The 18,763-nt window shown below is 40.9% G+C and overlaps 1 protein-coding gene across 4 annotated transcripts in view; it reads left to right on the forward strand.

Moving 5' to 3' along the window:
- LOC139756258 (uncharacterized) overlaps nt 1–18,763 on the forward strand; it is a 52,014-nt gene that overhangs the window by 19,285 nt on the left and 13,966 nt on the right. For all 4 annotated transcript variants that reach the window (XM_071675452.1, XM_071675453.1, XM_071675451.1 and 1 more), the window contains exon 3: nt 10,275–14,649. In XM_071675452.1, coding sequence (XP_071531553.1) covers nt 10,275–14,649 — 4,375 coding nt within the window. The remainder of the gene's footprint in view (nt 1–10,274; nt 14,650–18,763) is intronic.

Raw genomic sequence — 18,763 nt, forward strand, 5'->3', positions numbered from 1 at the left:
TGCAGTTCTCACACAAATCAGCCACCAGAGCTGTATTACTGGTGAACGGCAACTGACTCACTTCCCAGGCCCTCTCAACCCCAACAGACTACATACTTGCCCCTCTCTCTAAAACTCTTGCATTTACCTCCCTAACCCCTGATCCATAAACAAAGTAAACAACCGTTTACAATCATACACCCCTGCTGCATACCAACATTTACTGGGAACCAATCACTCTCCTCTCTTTCTACTCGTACACATGCCTTACATCCTTTGTAAGAATGTTTCACTCCTTCTGGCCTCTTACCTCCCACACCATATACTCTTAAAAACTTCCACTAAGTGTCTCTATCATCTTTATCCTATGCGTTCTCCAGATCCATAAATGCCACATACAAATCCATTTCTTTTTCTAAGTATTTCTCGCATGCAGTCTTCAAAACAAACACCTGATCCTCACATCCTGTGCCACATCTGAAACCACACTGCTCTTCCCCAGTCTGATGCTCTGTACAAGCCTTCACCCTCTCAATCAATACCCTACTATATAATTTCCTAGGAATACTAAATATACTTATGCCTCTGTAGTTTGAACACTCACCTTTATCCCCTTTGCCTTTGTACAATGGCACTATGCATGCATTCCGCCAATCCTCAGGCACCTCACCATGGTCCATACGAACATTGAATATCCTTACCATTCAATCAACAACGCAGTCACCCCCTTTTTTAATAAATTCAACTGCAGTACCATCCAAACCCACTGCCTTGCCAGATTTTATCTTCTGCAAAGCTTTCACTACCACTTCTCTCCTAACCAAACCATTCTCCTTGGCCCCTCTCACTTTGCACACCACCCCGACCAAAGCATCCTATATCTGCCACTCTATAATCAAACACATTCAACAAACCTTCAAAATAGTCACTCCATTTCCCTACTTCATCACTACCTGTTATTACCTTCCCCTTTTCCCCCTTCACCGATGTTCCCATTTGTTCTCTTGTCTTATGCACGTTATTTACTTCCTTCCAGAACATCTTTTTATTCTCCTTAAATTTACTGATACTCTCTCACCCCAACTCTCACTTATCCTCTTTTTCAACCCTTGCACCTTTGTCTTGACCTCTTGCCATTTTCTTTTATACATCTCCCAGTCATTTGCACTACTTCCCTGCAAGTATTGTCTGAAAACCTCTCTTTTCTCTTTCATTAACAACTTAACTTCTTCATCCCATCACTCACTACCCTTTCTAATCTGCCCACCTTCCACCTTTCTCATGTTACATGCATCTTTTTTGCAAGCCATCAGTTTCTCTTTCCTCACCCACTCCCCTCATATCTTTTGCCATTCCACACTCAATCTCTGTTGGTACTTCCTCAGACAAGTATCCTTTCCAAACTTAATTACTCCCACCAATCTCTTCTCCCCAACATTCTCTTTTCTTTTTTGAAAACTTCTACTAATCTTCATCTTTGACTCCACAAGACAGTGATCAGTCATCCCTCCAGCTGCCCCTCTCAGCACATTAACATCCAAAAGTCTCTCTTTTATACCCCTGTCAATTAATACGTAATCCAATAATGCCCTTTGACCATCTTTCTTTTTAAACCAAGTATTCCCAATCACCAGTCCTTTTTCAGCACACAAATCCACAAGCTCTTCACCATTTCCATTTAACTTTGAATACCCCATGTACACCAATTATTCGCTCAGCTGCCACATTACTCACCTTTGCATTTAAATCATGCATCACTGTTACCCGGTCTGGTACATCAAAGCTGCTGATATACTCACTCATTATTTTCACACATATGTGTACACAATATGTAATCTACATAAATAAATGACAGTGTTAGATGCGGACAATAACACAGCATGGCAGTATCAGTAGTTATGGCAGTCATAGGTGAAGGGCCTATGGCAACACTGGTACAGGCGTACCAACATGGGTTGATAACCCTTCAAAATTATCCTACGATTTTCTTCAATGTCTTGCATTAGTACGAGTACCAAGGTGGTCGATACTTTTTTGACGACTGTACATATTCATACTTGCTTGCCTTCATCCATTCCGGCGCCACCCAGCCCCACAGGAAACAGCATCACCACCCCATGCATCAGTGAGGTAGTTCCAGAAAACATATGAAAAACTGCCACATCTGCTCACACTTGTTCACTAACTGTCATGTGTAATTCACCAAAACCATAGCTCCCTATCCACATCAAGGCCCCTCAGACTTTTCCATGGTTTACCAGAGACATTTTACATACCCTGGTTCAGTCCATTGACTTCACGTCAACCCCAGTATAGCACATCATTCCAGTTCACTCTGTTCCCTGCACGCATTTCACCCTGCTACATACTCAGGCACTGATTGCTCAAAATCTTTTTCACTCCATCCTTCCACCTCCAATTTGGTCTTCTGCTTCTCCTTGTACCCTCCACCTCTGGTACATATATCCTCATCAACCTTTTTTAACTCATTCCACATGTCAAAATCATTTCAACACACCCTCTTCTGCTCTCTCAACCACACTTTTCTTATTACCACACATCTCCCCTACCGTTTCATAATTTACTTAATCAAACCACCTCACACCACATATTGTCCTCAAACACTTCATTTCCAACTCATCACCCTCCTTTGCACAACCCTATGTATCACCCATGCCTTGCAACCATATAAGGTTGTTGGAACTACTATTCCTTTAAACACCCATTTTTGCTCTCTGAGATAATGTTCTCTCTTTCCACACATCCTTCATTGCTCTCAGAACCTTTTCCCCATCCCCCATCCTGTGACTTTTACCTGCTTACATGGTTCCATTTGCTGCCAAGTCCACTCCCAGATATCTAAAACACTTTACTTCCTTCAATTTTTCTCCATTCTATCTTACCTTCCAACTAACTTGTCCCTCAACCCTGCTGAAACTAAATAACATACCCTTATTCACATTTACTCTCAACTTTCTCCTTTCACACACTTTTCCAAATTCAGGCACCAACTTCTGGAGTTTCTCACTTGAGTCAGCCACCAGTACTGTATCATTTGCGAACAACAATGGACTCACTTCCCAGGCTTGCTCATCCTCAGCAACTGCATACTTGCCCCTCTCTCCAAAAGTCTTGCATTTACCTCCCTAACCACCCCATCCATCGACAAATTTAACAACCATGGGGATATCACACATCCTTGCCGTGGACTGACCTTCTTTGGGAACCATTCACTCTCCTCTCTTCCTATTCATATACATGCCTAACACCCTTGATGAAAACTTTTTACTGTTTCTAGCAGGTTATCACCCACACCATATATTCTTAATACCTTCCACAAAGCATCTCTATCAACTCTATCATATGCCTTCCTCAGATTCATAAATATCACATACAAATCCATCTATTTTTTGAAGTATTTTTCTTACACAGTCTTCAAAGCAAACACCTGATCACACGTCCTCTACTGTTTTTAAAACCACACTACTCCTCTTCACTCTGAATCTCTGTACATGCCTTCATCTTCTCAAGCAATACCCTCCCATATACTTTTCCAGTTTTTTTCTTTTTTTTTCAAACTATTTGCCATTTCCTACGTTAGCGAGGTAGCGTTAAGAACAGAGGACTGGGCCTTTGGGGGGATATCCTCACCTAGCCCCCTTCTCTGTTCCATCTTTTGGAAAATTAAAAAAAAAACGAGAGGGGAGGATTTCCAGCCCCCCGCTCCCTCCCCTTTTAGTCGCCTTCTACGACACGCAGGGAACACGTGGGAAGTATTCTTTCTCCCCTATCCCCAGGGATAATATATATATATATATATATATATATATATATATATATATATATATATATATATATATATATATATATATATTATCCCTGGGGATAGGGGAGAAAGAATACTTCCCACGTGTTCCCTGCGTGTCGTAGAAGGCGACTAAAAGGGGAGGGAGCGGGGGGCTGGAAATCCTCCCCTCTCGTTTTTTTTTTAATTTTCCAAAAGAAGGAACAGAGAATTGGGCCAGGTGAGGGTATTCCCTCAAGGCCCAGTCCTCTGTTCTTAACGCTACCTCGCTAATGCGGGAAATGGCGAATAGTTTGAAAGAAAAAGAAAATATATATATATATATATATATATATATATATATATATATATATATATATATATATATATATATTTTTTTTCATCCGTTTTCTTGCACTACCTCGCTAACGCGGGAGACAGAGACAAAGCATGATAAATATATATATATATATATATATATATATATATATATATATATATATATATATATATATATATATATATATTTTTTTTTTTTTTTTTTCCATAGTCAGAGGTTGAACCATTATGTGACATTCATTTTTTTCATTTCATTTCAAGCCAGAAGTTTCAGTTTTCTAAATTATTTCTTACATTTTTCATATGTATATATATGTATATTGACGTTTGTGTAAATATTGACGTTTGTGTAAATAAATTATACATTTCCTTTTTTCCATAGCCAGAGGTTGAACCATTATGTGACATTCATTTTTTTCATTCATTTCAAGCTAGAAGTTTCAGTTTTCTAAATTGTTTCTTACATTTTTCATATGTATATATATGTATGTGTGTGTGTGTGTGTATATGTGCGTATGTATGTGTATGTGTGTGTATGTGTATATGTATATATATATGTATATTATCCCTGGGGATAGGGGTGAAAGAATACTTCCCACATATTCCTCGCGTGTCGTAGAAAGCGACTAGAGGGGACGGGAGCGGGGGGCCAGAAATCCTCCCCTCCTTGTATTAACTTTCTAAAATGGGAAACAGAAGAAGGAGTCACGCGGGGAGTGCTCATCCTCCTCGAAGGCTCAGAGTGGGGTGCCTAAATGTGTGTGGATGTAACCAAGATGTGAAAAAAGGAGAGATAGGTAGTATGTTTGAGGAAAGGAACCTGGATGTTTTGGCTCTGAGTGAAACGAAGCTCAAGGGTAAAGGGGAAGAGTGGTTTGGGAATGTCTGGGGAGTAAAGTCAGGGGTTAGTGAGAGGACAAGAGCAAGGGAAGGAGTAGCAATACTCCTGAAACAGGAGTTGTGGGAGTATGTGATAGAGTGTAAGAAAGTAAATTCTCGATTAATATGGGTAAAACTGAAAGTTGATGGAGAGAGGTGGGTGATTATTGGTGCATATGCACCTGGGCATGAGAAGAAAGATCAAGAGAGGCAAGTGTTTTGGGAGCAGCTGATTGAGTGTGTTAGTGGTTTTGATGCACGAGACCGGGTTATAGTGATGGGTGATTTGAATGCAAAGGTGAGTAATGTGGCAGTTGAGGGAATAATTGGTATACATGGGGTGTTCAGTGTTGTAAATGGAAATGGTGAAGAGCTTGTAGATTTATGTGCTGAAAAAGGACTGATGATTGGGAATACGTGGTTTAAAAAGCGAGATATACATAAGTATACTTATGTAAGTAGGAGAGATGGCCAGAGAGCGTTATTGGATTACGTGTTAATTGACAGGCGTGCGAAAGAGAGACTTTTGGATGTTAATGTGCTGAGAGGTGCAACTGGAGGGATGTCTGATCATTATCTTGTGGAGGCTAAGGTGAAGATTTGTATGGGTTTTCAGAAAAGAAGAGTGAATGTTGGGGGGAAGAGGGTGGCGAGAGTAAGTGAGCTTGAGAAGGAGACTTGTGTGAGGATGTACCAGGAGAGACTGAGTACAGAATGGAAAAAGGTGAGAACAATGGAAGTAAGGGGAGTGGGGTAGGAATGGGATGTATTTAGGGAATCAGTGATGGCTTGCGCAAAAGATGCTTGTGGCATGAGAAGAGTGGGAGGTGGGTTGATTAGAAAGGGTAGTGAGTGGTGGGATGAAGAAGCAAGATTATTAGTGAAAGAGAAGAGAGAGGCATTTGGACAATTTTTGCAGGGAAAAAATGCAATTGAGTGGGAGATGTATAAAAGAAAGAAACAGGAGGTCAAGAGAAAGGTGCAAGAGGTGAAAAAGAGGGCAAATGAGAGTTGGGGTGAGAGAGTATCATTAAATTTTAGGGAGAATAAAAAGATGTTCTGGAAGGAGGTAAATAAAGTGCGTAAGACAAGGGAGCAAATGGGAACTTCAGTGAAGGGCGCAAATGGGGAGGTGATAACAAGTAGTGGTGATGTGAGAAAGAGATGGAGTGAGTATTTTGAAGGTTTGTTGAATGTGTTTGATGATAGAGTGGCAGATATAGGGTGTTTTGGTTGAGGTGGTGTGCAAAGTGAGAGGATTAGGGAAAATGATTTGGCAAACAGAGAAGAGGTAGTAAAAGCTTTGCGGAAGATGAAAGCCGGCAAGGCAGCAGGTTTGGATGGTATTGCAGTGGAATTTATTAAAGAAGGGGGTGACTGTATTATTGACTGGTTGGTAAGGTTATTTAATGTATGTATGACTCATGGTGAGGTGCCTGAGGATTGGCGGAATGCGTGCATAGTACCATTGTACAAAGGCAAAGGGGATAAGAGTGAGTGCTCAAATTTCAGAGTATTGAGTATTGAGTATTCCTGGTAAATTATATGGGAGGGTATTGATTGAGAGGGTGAAGGCATGTACAGAGCATCAGACTGGGGAAGAGCAGTGTGGTTTCAGAAGTGGTAGAGGATGTGTGGATCAGGTGTTTGCTTTGAAGAATGTATGTGAGAAATACTTGGAAAAGCAAATGGATTTGTATGTAGCATTTATGGATCTGGAGAAGGCATATGATAGAGTTGATAGAGATGCTCTGTGGAAGGTATTAAGAATATATGGTGTGGGAGTCAAGTTGTTATAAGCAGTGAAAAGTTTTTATCGAGGATGTAAGGCATGTGTACGTGTAGGAAGAGAGGAAAGTGATTGGTTCTCAGTGAATGTAGGTTTGTGGCAGGGGTGTGTGATGTCTCCATGGTTGTTTAATTTGTTTATGGATGGGGTTGTTAGGGAGGTGAATGCAAGAGTTTTGGAAAGAGGGGCAAGTATGAAGTCTGTTGGGGATGAGAGAGCTTGGGAAGTGAGTCAGTTGTTGTTCGCTGATGATACAGCGATGGTGGCTGATTCATGTGAGAAACTGCAGAAGCTGGTGACTGAGTTTGGTAAAGTGTGTGAAAGAAGAGGGTTAAGAGTAAATGTGAATAAGAGTAAGGTTATTAGGTACAGTAGGGTTGAGGGTCAAGTCAATTGGGAGGTAAGTTTGAATGGAGAAAAACTGGAGGAAGTAAAGTGTCTCAGATATCTGGGAGTGGATCTGGCAGTGGATGGAACCATGAAAGCAGAAGTGGATCATAGGGTGGGGGAGGGGGCGAAAATCCTGGGAGCCTTGAAGAATGTGTGGAAGTCGAGAATATTATCTCGGAAAGCAAAAATAGGTATGTTTGAAGGAACAGTGGTTCCAACAATTTTGTATGGTTGCGAGGCGTGGGCTATGGATAGAGTTGTGCGCAGGAGGGTGGATGTGCTGGAAATGAGATGTTTGAGGACAGTGTGTGGTGTGAGGTGGTTTGATCGAGTAAGTACCGTAAGGGTAAGAGAGATGTGTGGAAATAAAAAGAGCGTGGTTGAGAGTGCAGAAGAGGGTGTTTTGAAATGGTTTGGGCACATGGAGAGAATGAGTGAGGAAAGATTGACCAAGAGGATATATGTGTCGGAGGTGGAGGGAACGACGAGAAGTTGGAGACCAAATTGGAGGTGGAAAGATGGAGTGAAAAAGATTTTGAGTGATCGGGGCCTGAACATGCAGGAGGGTGAAAGGAGGGCAAGGAATAGAGTGAATTGGAACGATGTGGTATACCGGGGTTGACGTGCTGTCAGTGGATTGAATGAGGGCATGTGAAGCGTCTGGGGTAAACCATGGAAAGCTGTGTAGGTATGTATATTTGTGTGTGTGGACGTGTATGTATATACATGTGTATGGGGGTGGGTTGGGCCATTTCTTTCGTCTGTTTCTTTGCGCTACCTCGCAAACGCGGGAGACAGCGACAAAGCATAAAAAAAAATATATATATTTATTTATTTATTTATCTTGCTTTGTCGGTGTCTCCCACGTTTGCGAGGTAGCGCAAGGAAACAGACGAAAGAAATGGCCCAACCCACCCTCATACACATGTATATACATACACGTCCACACACGCAAATATACATACCCATACATCTCAATGTACACATATATATATACACACACAGACACATACATATATACACATGCACACAATTCACACTGTCTGCCTTTATTCATTCCCATCGCCACCTCGCCACACATGGAATAACATCCCCCTCCCCCCTCATGTGTGCGAGGTAGCGCTAGGAAAAGACAACAAAGGCCCCATTCGTTCACACTCAGTCTCTAGCTGTCATGCAATAATGCCCGAAACCACAGCTCCCTTTCCACATCCAGGCCCCACAGAACTTTCCATGGTTTACCCCAGATGCTTCACATGCCCTGATTCAATCCATTGACAGCACGTCGACCCCGGTATACCACATCAATCCAATTCACTCTATTCCTTGCATGCCTTTCACCCTCCTGCATGTTCAGGCCCCGGTCACTCAAAATCTTTTTCACTCCATCTTTCCACCTCCAATTTGGTCTCCAACTTCTCGTCATTCCCTCCACCTCCGACACATATATCCTCTTGGTCAATCTTTCCTCACTCATTCTCTCCATGTGCCCAAACCATTTCAAAACACCCTCTTCTGCTCTCTCAACCACGCTCTTTTTATTTCCACACATCTCTCTTACCCTTACATTACATCCTCGATCAAACCACCTCACACCACATATTGTCCTGAAACATCTCATTTCCAGCACATCCACCCTCCTGCGCACAACTCTATCCATAGCCCACGCCTCGCAACCATACAACATTACAAATTACAGAGGTATAAGTTTGTTGAGTATTCCTGGTATTTTATATGGGAGTGTATTGATTGAGAGGGTGAAGGCATGTACAGAGCATCAGATTGGGGAAGACCAGTGTGGTTTCAGAAGTGGTAGAGGATGTGTGGATCAGGTGTTTGCTTTGAAGAATGTATGTGAGAAATACTTAGAAAAGCAAATGGATTTGTATGTAGCATTTATGGATCTGGAGAAGGCATATGATAGAGTTGATAGAGATGCTCTGTGGAAGGTACTAAGAATATATGGTGTGGGAGGCAAGTTGTTAGAAGCAGTGAAAAGTTTTTATTGAGGATGTAAGGCATGTGTACATGTAGGAAGAGAGGAAAGTGATTTGTTCTCAGTGAATGTAGATTTGTGGCAGGGGTGTGTGATGTCTTCATGTTTGTTTAATTTGTTTATGGATGGGGTTGTTAGGTAGGTGAATGCAAGGGTTTTGGAAAGAGGGGCAAGTATGCAGTCTGTTGGGGATGAGAGAGCTTGGGAAGTGAGTCAGTTGTTGTTCGCTGATGATACAGCGCTGGTGGCTGATTCATGTGAGAAACTGCAGAAGCTGGTGATTGAGTTTGGTAAAGTGTTTGAAAGAAGAAAGTTAAGAGTAGATGTGAATAAGAGCAAGGTTATTAGGTACAGTAGGGTTGAGGGTCAAGTCAATTGGGAGGTAAGTTTGAATGGAGAAAAACTGGAGGAAGTAAAGTGTTTTAGATATCTGGGAGTGGATCTGGCAGCGGATGGAACCATGGAAGCGGAAGTGAATCATAGGGTGGGGGAGGGGGCGAAAATCCTGGGGGCCTTGAAGAATGTGTGGAAGTCGAGAACATTATCTTACTTTTAGGGGCAATTTTGATTATGTCCAAAGTGTTCCCATATGACAAAAGTGATTAATGGTAAAAGTTTGACAAAATTTTTGCTACAATTGCTGAAGCTGCCCAGGTGGCAAAGGAGCATGCTGGATATGAAAAGTATTGTACCTGTTATGTTTTTGATTTAAATTATAACTTAAATTAGCTTCTGTTTGCTTGTATGCTTAAGGTTTTAACTGAATTTGGTTTGACATTTTGAATATTTACCACAAATATGTCAGGAAATGTCTGTTTAAATGTAGTAGGTATTAAGTGTCATACATTTGGAGTGTTGCATGCAAATTGTACTATTTGATTCCATGAATGAGTCAGAGTTTCAAGATTTTTTTTTAATCTATTCTCATTCATACTTGTTTTCCATTTTTCATGTCAGCAAGGTTGCACTAGAAACAGACTTATAAAAGGCCTCATTCGCTTACATCCATCTGTCATGTATAATGCACATTTAGATATTTCCGTTAAATGCTTGAAGAAAAATGAAATTCAGTATTTCATTATATTGTATTGAATTCTTAAATGTTGATCTTCTTTCAGACCATCACTTTCATCCCAAGAAGAGAAACATGAGCAAGAAAGTGAAAACGACAGTAAAGCCTTTCTTTTTGCCCATGGCCAAGATCTAACCAGCAGTCTTCCTTCAGCAGCCAGTAACAAGTGTGGGAGTTTATCCCAGATGTCTCACAACATAATTGAATCAGAATTGAATGATCAGGAAACGTTGTTCATGCATACTTCATCTCATAAAGGAGTAAAAAATCACGCAGAGTATTGTGATGGAAGTAGTGATACCAGTTTGAGTTTGATAGTTAAAGAAGTTGCATCCAAAAAAGGGTCCAGAATTTCTTGTCCATTGCAATCTTGGAATGCAGGCATCAGTCTTATGTCAGGACCAGATAACCTTGATGCTAATCCTGATGATGCTCATCACATGAAGCATTACTCTGAAGTATCTGATGAAAGCCTTAGAACTTTAGATAATGAAAATATCATATCAGAGGAATCTGTTAATTGTTTTTCACAGCCCATAGAAATACAGCTTTGTGACCTTTCAGATTTCTGTGCCCAAGTTGACAGAGATGGCGAAGAACCTGTAATGTTTGTACCAACCTCAAAATTTGCAAAAGAGGTTTTATTAGAGACCTCTGTGGGTAGTGAAAAAATCTTACTCTCTGGAGCATTGGATAGTGAAAAACATAAACCAGAGACCACAGTTAGTAGCACAGAAATATCCATTGACACCTCAGTCAGTGGAGGAGTTTGTGGAGAATGGAGTGTGCCAGACACTTTAATCAGACAACATAGTTTGCCAAAAATTACAGTTGCTGGAGGAAGCAGTGTTCCAGAGACCCCATTTGACAGAGAAAAAATCTTTACACTAGAGACTACTGTCAGTGGAAGTGGCAATATGCCAGAGACCTTAGTCTCCAGAGATAATCCTCCAGAGACCACAGCTGTTGTAGACAACTGTGTGTTAGACACCGCTGTTGGAGGAGTATTCAGTGTGCCAGAGATCTCTGTTATTGAAGAAGAGAGTTTGCCAAGGACCACAGTTAGTAGAGGAAGGAGTATGCTTTGGAATGCAATGAGTATAGGTTGTAATATGTCAAAGATTGGAGTTTGTGGAGGAAACTGTGTTAAAGAGACCACAGGTTGTAGTGAAAACTGTGTGTCAGAGACTGCTGGTGGCAGAGAAAACTGTTTATCAGAGACAACAGGTGTAAGAGGAATCTGTTCATCAGATACCTCAGTTGGGAGAGATAACTGTTTGCCTGGGACAGCTGTCAGTGGAGGAGATAACTGTTTGCTAGGGACAGCTGTCAGTGGAGGAGATAAAATATTAAAGACCTCAGTCAGTGAAGATTGTATGCCAAAAATCACAGGTGGGATAGGAAACTGTATGCCAAGGACAACTTTCGGTGGAGATAATATGCAAGAGACAGTATTTAGAGGAGGAGACATTGTTTCTGGAAATACTGTTCCAGAGATGAGATTTTATAGAAAAAACAATGTGTCAGGAAGCACTTTCAGTGGAAAGAATCATGTTCCAGTTAACACTTTTGGAGGAAACAGTAAAGGAGTCTTTGTGCTAAAGACTCCAGTTAGTGGAGGTGACAAGATGTCAGAGGCTTCAGCAACTAAGGTATTCAGTGTACCTGAGACTAGAGTCACTAAAGGAGACTGTATATCAAAGACATTTTTCAGTGAGGACAGTAAGCTTGAGATGAAAGCCATAGGAGACAATGTCACAGAATCCACTGTTGGTGGAGGGAATAGTTTGCCAGTGATGACATTTATGACAGACTGTGTTCCAGAGATTGCATTCATTGATGGAGCTGATACACAAAGAACCATTATGGGAGAAGACATTTTGCTGGAGAATATTGTCATTGGAAGAGGTACTGAACCAAACAACATTATCAGTGGAGGGGACACTGTTCCCAACCTCAAAATTAACCAAGAAGACTGTGTCACTGAATTTAAAATCTGTGACTTGAAAACTTTTCAAGACTCTCATAGTAGAGAAGAATTGATGTGCAAAGGAGAGGATGGTGAGAACATTACAAAGTCACCATATTCATTTGGATTAATGATGAATGGAAATCTGTCTGTTGAGAAAGGACCAGACACTGATACAGTTGGGGAATCTCATGCTGAGAAGGGAAAAATTTTTGATGATAAAGAGGACTTGCTTGGTAATGTAGACAGTGAATTGCCTTTCTTTCATGAAGACAATCAGAAACCGTGGACATCTGTTTCAAGGATCCTAGAAAGTTTTAATGATCATCTTCATCAGGGAAGAGTTAGTTTTGGACAAGTAGCCGAAAAAAGAGTGTCAACTTCTTTGGATTCATCAGAGAGTGTTGATTCTCTTTTTTCTTCAGAATGCAAGGAATTTGAATGTCAAGACTGTGATGGTCTGTATTATGAAAGAACAGGTGACTGGAATCAGAAAAAAGAGTATGCCTTGGTTGATGTTGCATATGGCCAAACAAACCACATTAAACAGGATGAAATTGGTTCTAGTGAGATGAAGTGTACTGAATCTAATATTTCAGTAAATAATGATGTGAAGCTTGTAAATGATACTTTACCCCTGCCCAGGTCACCAGGACTGGCTGCAGCTCACTTAGATTGCTTGAAGATTTCTGTCACTGTTACCCCACCACCATCTTCTTTGATATTCCCATCCATTTCATTAACAGATATAAAGAATTTACAGTCCAGTGTATTAACAACCCCACCCTTAGCTTCACCTTATTCCTCATTTCCTCAGAATAATGAAGATGCTAATTTTGATTTAGATAACATGAATGGTGAGAGCTGTGGATCAAAAGACAAAGCAGTAGCTGTCTCTCAGGTGGAAGACTCTATGGCTTCCTTGCCATCATCTAGTCCCCTGAATTCTTACAGCTGCACTTTCCCTAAAGATCATGTATCTGGCAGCAGTGAGAACCTAAATTGCAGAAGCCCAGTGTATGAAATATTCAACCAGCCAACACTTGATGCTTCTCAGAAGACCTGTGACACCTTCATAGTTAGTGTACAAGAAATGCGGTCTTCACCTGAGAAATTCAATGATACCATTGAAGAAATGGAGATGATGTTAAAATATGGGCTGGATTATGGGGAAAAAGTGACAGAAACTACAGTTCCCATGGATAAAAAAGAGAAAAGAAGCTCGCTTGATGAGAAGGTGGAGAATGATTTTGACAAAATGTATGAAAATACAACAGATGACTTTATTGTTAGTCCCACACGAAAATCTAGTGTTGCCAGTATAATTTCAGACTTCCTTCCAGCATTAGAATCAACTCAGTCATCTTCCCTTCAGGAACACTTATCATTTCAGAGGAAAGGAAGTGAAAATATGGAAAAATCAGACACTAAGACTGTATGTTATCCTTACAAATCAGGCAATGGAACTGAAAAAGAACCTTCTCCCAAACCTCCACAGAATATCTGCTCTCCTACTGTAAGTCCTAGAAAAAATATTTCCTCCAAAATATTTACTTCAAACACACACAAACATCTTGCTGTTAGCTCTATAGTAGGAGAACAAAGTCTTGTTCAGAAAAATGTAAGCCTATCAAAACAAGGATGTTCTACTTCCAGAGCAGCCTTACCCATGGGTAGGGGTGAAAAGGCTGAAGTATTAAGTCCAAAACAACCTGCTCTGCTAAAGTTGGGTGGTTGGACTCCAGGCTCACATCCTATGGCAAGTGGCTCATGTTTGGCATTGGCGGGATCTTTGACAAATGTTAAGAAGTCATCAAAAATTGGTCAGGTGCCTTCTGGTACACCTGTGTCAGCTCACTCAGTGGTCAGACTCCAACATCAAAGTCCAGGATCAAGACAAAAGACTCCAGCATTACAGAAGTTTTCTAGTGCATTAAGTAGGACACATGCAACAGAATCTAGTCTTCCACCTAGACCAACACCCAACAAAATGGTTAAATCTGTATTGAAAAAAACACCTAGTCGAACAACTAAGCTACACATTCCAAATGAAACAAATAACAAAGAAAAATCGAAGGTTAATTTGGCAAGCAAAACCCAGTCACCCACATTGCTGAGGTTCAACAGACTGCATTTGAAGCAAGGATCGAAAGTTGTGAGTCCAGTTGCCAAGTACCTTAAAGAGAACCCACCACCTCCTCTAGTGGTTAACATTAAACCGCGCCACAAAATCAGCCCAAAGAAGATCCATTGTGAGTCTTCACCAACAAAGAAATCTAACCATATGTTGACCAGTCTTGAGGTAGGAACTGGTAGATATCAAGTTTCTCCCAAAGGCCCCAAAGATCATGAACCTGTAGAAGGGAATATCATCCCTGTCAGAGGAGAAGCTGCTCTTTCAAGGATTCAGGATGATTTAGAGAGGCTTGCATTGAAGATGGAATATGACCAAGTAAGTAGAAGGTTATTGAATATGAGAAATAATCCATTAAGTTCACTGAAGCAGTGTTTGTTTTAAATGTTTTAAAGATCTTATGAACGTCATACCCATGCACATTCTTAATGACTTCTATTTTAATAAAATCTCTTGTCTTTCATTCCATTTCTGTTCCATAACTAACAATAACCTTAGTATAGTAGTGAGCAGTTTCCGTCATGTTTGTGTTCTCCAGTAGTTGACAATATGCCTCTTCAAGCCCTCACTGGTGGCCCATCAGATACCAGACTGCATTTTTCTAGGAGTGTGCTGGGACCTGTGTTTTATTTTTATTGCTTACTGCTGAGGGAGGAAGGTGTAATTATTTGGCCACCAGCTTTTGCAGGGTTCCAGGAGATATGTAAGCATTGCCCTTTATGTTGTCTTAGATTGTCTGTGTTATTGGAGTTACTCATAGAATATGAAACCATCTTTGAGATGTGTTGCTGTGATGTAGTTTCACCTTGGCTTAATGTTCATGATGCAAGAAATGAATGTTGATAATGTAGACTCTCCTGCTTCCTTGCATTTATAGGTACCATCTGTTCTTTGTTCTGCAGTTGGCCCATAATCAGGTTTCATGCAATAGTCTGTGTACCAAAGAGCAGTTGGGAAAGCCTTCAGATGACTCATTTGTTACAACTGGTGTACAGGCACAGGCACTTTGTTTGAACAAATGCTGTTTGTTGTTTGCAGGACAGTGAGAAATATATAGAGTTTGGTTAATAAAAGTTTGGTGAAATGTTAAGCTTTTCTTTACATTTGTCATATGTTCTATACTTATATTTGTTTATAATTCTTTGCTTATTATATAGGATTTTATTAAAATGTTTTCAGTTTATCTTGTTCAACTGAGTCCTGGACAGGGGGTTTCGGTAACAGTGCTCTTGGCTTGTTTTGTCTGGTCAGAAAAGTATTGCATCAGAGCTTTTGATGTTGATTTATAGAAGCTGTAGATACCCTTTTAACTCTTTGGAATGCTTGAGTCTTTCTATTTGATATATAGAATTATTTAGATTATCTACAAGACCATGTTACAGGTAGAGCATCCCTAATCTGAAAATCTGAAATCTGAAACTTATTGAGCTGTGACATGATGTTACAAGTGGAGAAATCCACACTTGAGCCCACTTGCCCATGCTGGATTCTGACGCTTTTTTGGCGCCAGTTTGTTATAAACCATCATCACTGCCAAGCTTATGTGCATTACTCATTGTGTTGTTTTTTGTTTAGTCTTTGCTTTGTGGTACAAAGATATTGTTGAAAATGTCAAAAAGGCCTGCAGATACCGCTGTGGGTAACAGTGATAAGAAGAGGAAGCATTTACATTTATCTATAGCACAGAAAGTCAAGCTGTTCGAAAAACTGGACAGAGGTTTAAGTGTGAAACATCTTACAGAGTATGTGTAAAAGATGTATATAAAACATAAATATATGTTGTGTTTAGACTTGGGTCCCATCCCCAAGATATCTCATTTTTTTTTTTTTTTTTTTTTTTTTTGCCGCTGTCTCCCGCGTTTGCGAGGTAGCGCAAGGAAACAGACGAAAGAAATGGCCCAACCCACCCCCATACACATGTATATACATACACGTCCACACACTCAAATATACATACCGACACAGTTTTCCGTGGTTTACCCCAGACGCTTCACATGCCCTGATTCAATCCACTGACAGCACGTCAACCCCGGTATACCACATCGATCCAATTCACTCTATTCCTTGCCCTCCTTTCACCCTCCTGCATGTTCAGGCTCTGATCACACAAAATCTTTTTCACTCCATCTTTCCACCTCCAATTTGGTCTCCCACTTCTCCTCGTTCCCTCCACCTCCGACACATATATCCTCTTGGTCAATCTTTCCTCACTCATTCTCTCCATGTGCCCAAACCATTTCAAAACACCCTCTTCTGCTCTCTCAACCATGCTCTTTTTATTTCCACACATCTCTCTAACCCTTACGTTACTTACTCAATCAAACCACCTCACACCACACATTGTCCTCAAACATCTCATTTCCAGCACATCCACCCTCCTGCACACAACTCTATCCATAGCCCACGCCTCGCAACCATACAACATTGTTGGAACCACTATTCCTTCAAACATACCCATTTTTGCTTTCCAAGATAATGTTCTCGACTTCCACACATTCTTCAAGGCTCCCAGGATTTTCGCCCCCTCCCCCACCCTATGATCCACTTCCGCTTCCATGGTTCCATCCGCTGCCAGATCCACTCCCAGATATCTAAAACACTTTACTTCCTCCAGTTTTTCTCCATTCAAACTCACCTCCCAATTGACTTGACCCTCAACCCTACTGTACCTAATAACCTTGCTCTTATTCACATTTACTCTTAACTTTCTTCTTTCACACACTTTACCAAACTCAGTCACCAGCTTCTGCAGTTTCTCACGTGAATCAGCCACCAGCGCTGTATCATCAGCGAACAACAACTGACTCACTTCCCAAGCTCTCTCATCCACAACAGACTTCATACTTGCCCCTCTTTCCAAAACTCTTGCATTCACCTCCCGAACAACCCCATTCATAAACAAATTAAACAACCATGGAGACATCACACACCCCTGCCACAAACCTACATTCACTGAGAACCAATCACTTTCCTCTCTTCCTACATGTACACATGCCTTACATCCTCGATAAAAACTTTTCACTGCTTCTAACAACTTGCCTCCCACACCATATATTCTTAATACCTTCCACAGAGCATCTCTATCAATTCTATCATATGCCTTCTCCAGATCCGTAAATGCTACATACAAATCCATTTGCTTTTCTAAGTATTTCTCGCATACATTCTTCAAAGCAAACACCTGATCCACACATCCTCTACCACTTCTGAAACCACACTGGCTCTTCCCCAATCTGATGCTCTGTACATGCCTTCACCCTCTCAATCAATACCCTCCCATATAATTTACCAGGAATACTCAACAAACTTATACCTCTGTAATTTGAGCACTCTCTCTTATCCCCTTTGCTTTTATACAATGGCACTGTGCAAGCATTCCGTCAATCCTCAGGCACCTCACCATGAATCATACATACATTAAGTAACCTTACCAACCAGTCAACAATACAGTCACCCCCTTTTTTAATAAATTCCACTGCAATGCCATCCAAACCCGCTGCCTTGCTGGCTTTCATCTTCCGCAAAGCTTTTATTACCTCTTCTCTGTTTACCAAATCATTTTCCCTAACCCTCTCACTTTGCACACCACTCGACCAAAACACCCTATATCTGCCACTCTATCATCAAACACATTCAACAAACCTTCAAAATACTCACTCCATCTCACATCACCACTACTTGTTATCACTTCCCCATTAGCCCCCTTCAGTGAAGTTCCCATTTGTTCCCTTGTCTTCTGCACTTTATTTACCTCCTTCCAAAACATTTTTTTATTCTCCCTAAAATTTAATGATACTCTCTCACCTCAACTCTCATTTGCCCTCTTTTTCACCTCTTGCACCTTTCTCTTGACCTCCTGTCTCTTTCTGTTATACATCTCCCACTCAATTGCATTTTTTCCCTGCAAAAATCGTCCAAATGCCTCTCTCTTCTCTTTCACTAATAATCTTACTTCTTCATCCCACCACTCACTACCCTTTCTAATCAAACCACCTCCCACTCTTCTCATGCCACAAGCATCTTTTGCGCAATCCATCACTGATTCCCTAAATACATCCCATTCCTCCCCCACACCCCTTACTTCCATTGTTCTCACCTTTTTCCATTCTGTACTCAGTCTCGCCTGGTACTTCCTCACACAAGTCTCCTTCCCAAGCTCACTTACTCTCACCACCCTCTTCACACCAACATTCACTCTTCTTTTCTGAAAACCCATACAAATCTTCACCTTAGCCTCCACAAGATAATGATCAGACATCCCCCCAGTTGCACCTCTCAGCACATTAACATCCAAAAGTCTCTCTTTCGTGCGCCTGTCAATTAACACGTAATCCAATAACACTCTCTGGCCATCTCTCCTACTTACATACGTATACTTATGTATATCTCGCTTTTTAAACCAGGTATTCCCAATCACCAGTCCTTTTTCAGC

This window comes from Panulirus ornatus, chromosome 21 (genome assembly GCF_036320965.1).
Source record: "Panulirus ornatus isolate Po-2019 chromosome 21, ASM3632096v1, whole genome shotgun sequence".
NCBI lineage: Eukaryota > Metazoa > Arthropoda > Malacostraca > Decapoda > Palinuridae > Panulirus > Panulirus ornatus.